The sequence below is a fragment of the Ruditapes philippinarum genome, unplaced genomic scaffold, assembly GCF_026571515.1.
Source record: "Ruditapes philippinarum isolate M1 unplaced genomic scaffold, ASM2657151v2 ctg4878_1_1_1_1, whole genome shotgun sequence".
NCBI classification, from domain to species: domain Eukaryota; kingdom Metazoa; phylum Mollusca; class Bivalvia; order Venerida; family Veneridae; genus Ruditapes; species Ruditapes philippinarum.
The window spans coordinates 56,235-59,396 of record NW_026862602.1 but is presented as its reverse complement, the minus strand read 5'-3'; the positions used below and the strand labels follow the sequence as shown (position 1 = coordinate 59,396).

Sequence of the window (3,162 nt, the reverse complement as noted above, 5' to 3'; positions counted from 1 at the left end):
CTGTTGCACAATTAAATTTTATCCACTGGATAGCTGGCCGCTGGTTAAGGATTTAACCAGTGGATAAGCTGTCTATTGGTTAATTTGAACAACCCAGTCCAGCAGATTTCTAGTCCGACGTGTTAACCACTCTGCATGCTGTCACTCAACTGAAGCGTACAATTACAAATTTATGTCAAGGTTTGAAAAGTTATGTTTCCTCAAAACCATTGGAATTGTTTCATTATCTCCTAAACATCATGAACAACCCACCACAATCTTATGGATATAACATTTATCCACGTTATTTTCTCGTAACTATATTAGCGAGCAAACATAAGAGTGGTAGTCACTTGATGCGGTATTACTCTTGAAGTACATGCAATATTTCACAACTGTAGTAACAAGTTAATATGTTGTTGAAATATTATTCCGTCGTGATACTTTGTCTTTCCATCGTCAACGGAGAACCTGGAGAACCTAAATGTTTGTCGAGGTTTGACTATGACGAGAAAATGTTAATGAAACAATTAAGATTTGAAGACAAAGTTCAGAAATTCGAGGATTTTATAAACGGAGTTAAGGCGCGAGAAGCCAAGGAAAAGGAGGAACGCGATGAATTGTTTGCCGCAGAATTAGATAAAGTTACAAACTTTCAAGAATTTATGAAAGAACTGAAGTCGAAAGAAGAAAAGGAAACAGAAGAACGCTCTAAGTTGTTTGCCGCAGAGTTACACAAACTAGAGAAATACAAACAAGAGAATGCGGAAGAAGTTGAACGACAGAAAAATGTGACGTCAGAAATGCTCGAAAGTGTGGCGAATTCTAAGACGGAGTTTGAAAACATTCATAAACAAATAAATGAGACAATGAAAGGTCAGTTGCACATAAAGTATTACAGAAATGCATATCACATTTTTTGTAAAGAATTGATATTGTCTTAATATAAATGGTCTAGCTAAGCGAATCCCACTAAAGCAAATGCTGAAAAAATAACTTTATATTAAAATGATTTTTAATGAAATATACATCAACGTCAACAATATTTTGAAGATGATCAACGTTTAAACTTGGATAAAACGCATGAGTTTATTGTACGAGCTAGCATTGTGCAATATTTTCTAGGGGTTTTTTTGTTTTTTGTTTTTTTGTAAATAAGTTATTTTAATTGCCAAAGAAAGGTAGAATTGTTCATAATTAGCACGCCTTATATGTCTTTGTATGTTATACACGAGGAAGCAGTAAACAGTTTTACAAGCTTCCCGGCAATCTACCATATATTTCTAATAGTACAAGCCCAACATCAAGTTTTCTTTTTGATTGCTGTTTCTGAAGCGAAACAATACACACAGCCAAAATCTATAGTCAATGAAGTCCTACAGAAACATTAATATACTAAATTCTAGAGCTCTTTTTAACACTATTTTATGTATTCTGCTGCTTCTGCATACACTTAAATTAAAAGGCTGATTTCCAAGCTACTTCCATGAATCATATATTCTAATCCAACAGGTACTCCCTCGCTGCTTATAATGGCTAAAACCCCACAATCTGGCCACTTCAATTCCAAATTTCTTTCACATATGAATGTGACCATGGCAAAACGAAACTAACCTACTAAAACTGTATGCTGCCACCTGAGGTATAACGTTTACGTCTGGTTAGAAACTGATTGACTTTATGCGAACTTTATTTAAACTATTACGAAAAGTTTATCATTAATTATGATCACAGTGTCTATATCGTGTGCTTTATGTAGCAGAAAACCTATACAAAAGACGGTAATATTTTCCATCGTGATTTTTTTAATGTTCCATCATCTCGTTTGGAATAGATTGAAGAGTCCGCTTATTCTAATTATTAAACCCTTCATAGGATGTTTCTTGGGAAAAATTATATTCTTCCATTAAGTGAAACCGCGTTATTTTCTGAATGTTAAAACACGCAGTTACACTTTACTAAGATATGACTTAATTTTCCTACAAAAATTCCTTAATGAGAACAAATTACTACCCGAACCGTTGTATTGGTGTTCAGTCGCATGGAGATTATAAAAGTCACGAGGTAAAGGCAACGAAAGAATATTTATAATATGAAATTACATTTGAATTAAAAACAGAGTACATGAATTACCATCATGCCAAATTTCATGCATTTCTTCTTTGTAATATAAGAGTTACATAATTATATTTTTCTAAAAGTTACAATTAAAATAATTTTGATAAAACATTTATCTAAATGTATTAATGTATCAATGTTAAAACCCAAAATGTTATCACTCTGACGTCTTTTTTTCAGAGAAAGTGGTGGCTTTCACAATGACCACACCAAAGGTGGGTGCTACATCAGGATCTATGTCTTTTACAACGGTCGTTACAAACGAAGGGAACGGGTTTGATACATCGACTGGCAAGTTTACATGCCCTGTAAGCGGGCTTTACTTCTTTTCCTTACACATTATCAAAAAGAGGGCATCCGTCGACTATGCCGGATGTTACATTTATCTGAACGGATCGAGTAAAGTGAGAGCTTACATAGATCCACAGGACGGGGCAAATGGTGCAGACATCGGAAGTTACGGAGTTTCGACATCGGTGTATTTAAAGCTGAAGGTTGGAGATGTGGTGACCTTAGAGAACTGTAGTGGTACAATACCAAGCGCTGTAGAACCATGGACGTCATTCAGTGGTTATTTAGAAAGACAAGTTTAATAACTAAAACATAAATATAGTATAACATTGATACTTTATCAAAATACACCATTTATGCATAAATGTTTCAAGTATGAAAATATTAGACTTGTTAAATATAAATTGATCAGTCACTATATACGTTCATATGTATTGTTCCCTGAAACACTCTCATGTATTGTTTTCTGAAACACTCTCATGTATTGTTAATATTTTATATGGGAAATATACACATTGCAGTTTTATTATATGTTCAGAATGTACACAATAAATACGGCCATATACATAACGTATAAGTACGTATTGTTGATTGGAAAAGGAAATTAAAATTAAAATGAACTGTCAACAATTTATTTTGTCAGTTTATTAAAAAAAACAAGGCAGCAAAACGAGCACTAGCCCTATTATTATTTTTACATAATTTTATTATGAAAAACGTTACAATTGTATATTTGAAAAGATAAACGAAAGTGCAATGTGACCATTTTACATG

General features: G+C 33.3%; 1 protein-coding gene across 1 annotated transcript; it reads left to right on the top strand.

Moving 5' to 3' along the window:
- Positions 1-316: 316 nt before the first annotated feature.
- On the top strand, positions 317-2,958 carry LOC132719535 (heavy metal-binding protein HIP-like). The gene is made up of 2 exons (XM_060703311.1): positions 317-855; positions 2,278-2,958. The coding sequence occupies exons 1-2, from the start codon at positions 393-395 to the stop codon at positions 2,688-2,690; spliced, it is 876 nt and encodes a 291-aa protein (XP_060559294.1). The 5' UTR covers positions 317-392; the 3' UTR covers positions 2,691-2,958.
- The last annotated feature ends 204 nt before the right edge of the window (positions 2,959-3,162 follow it).

Bases quoted from the DNA above. Each gene is read 5' to 3' on its own strand.
- LOC132719535 (XM_060703311.1), top strand. From the start codon at position 393: ATGTTGTTGAAATATTATTCCGTCGTGATACTTTGTCTTTCCATCGTC. The intron at 856-2,277 runs GTCAGTTGCACA...TCTTTTTTTCAG, and splicing joins AATAAATGAGACAATGAAAG to AGAAAGTGGTGGCTTTCACA.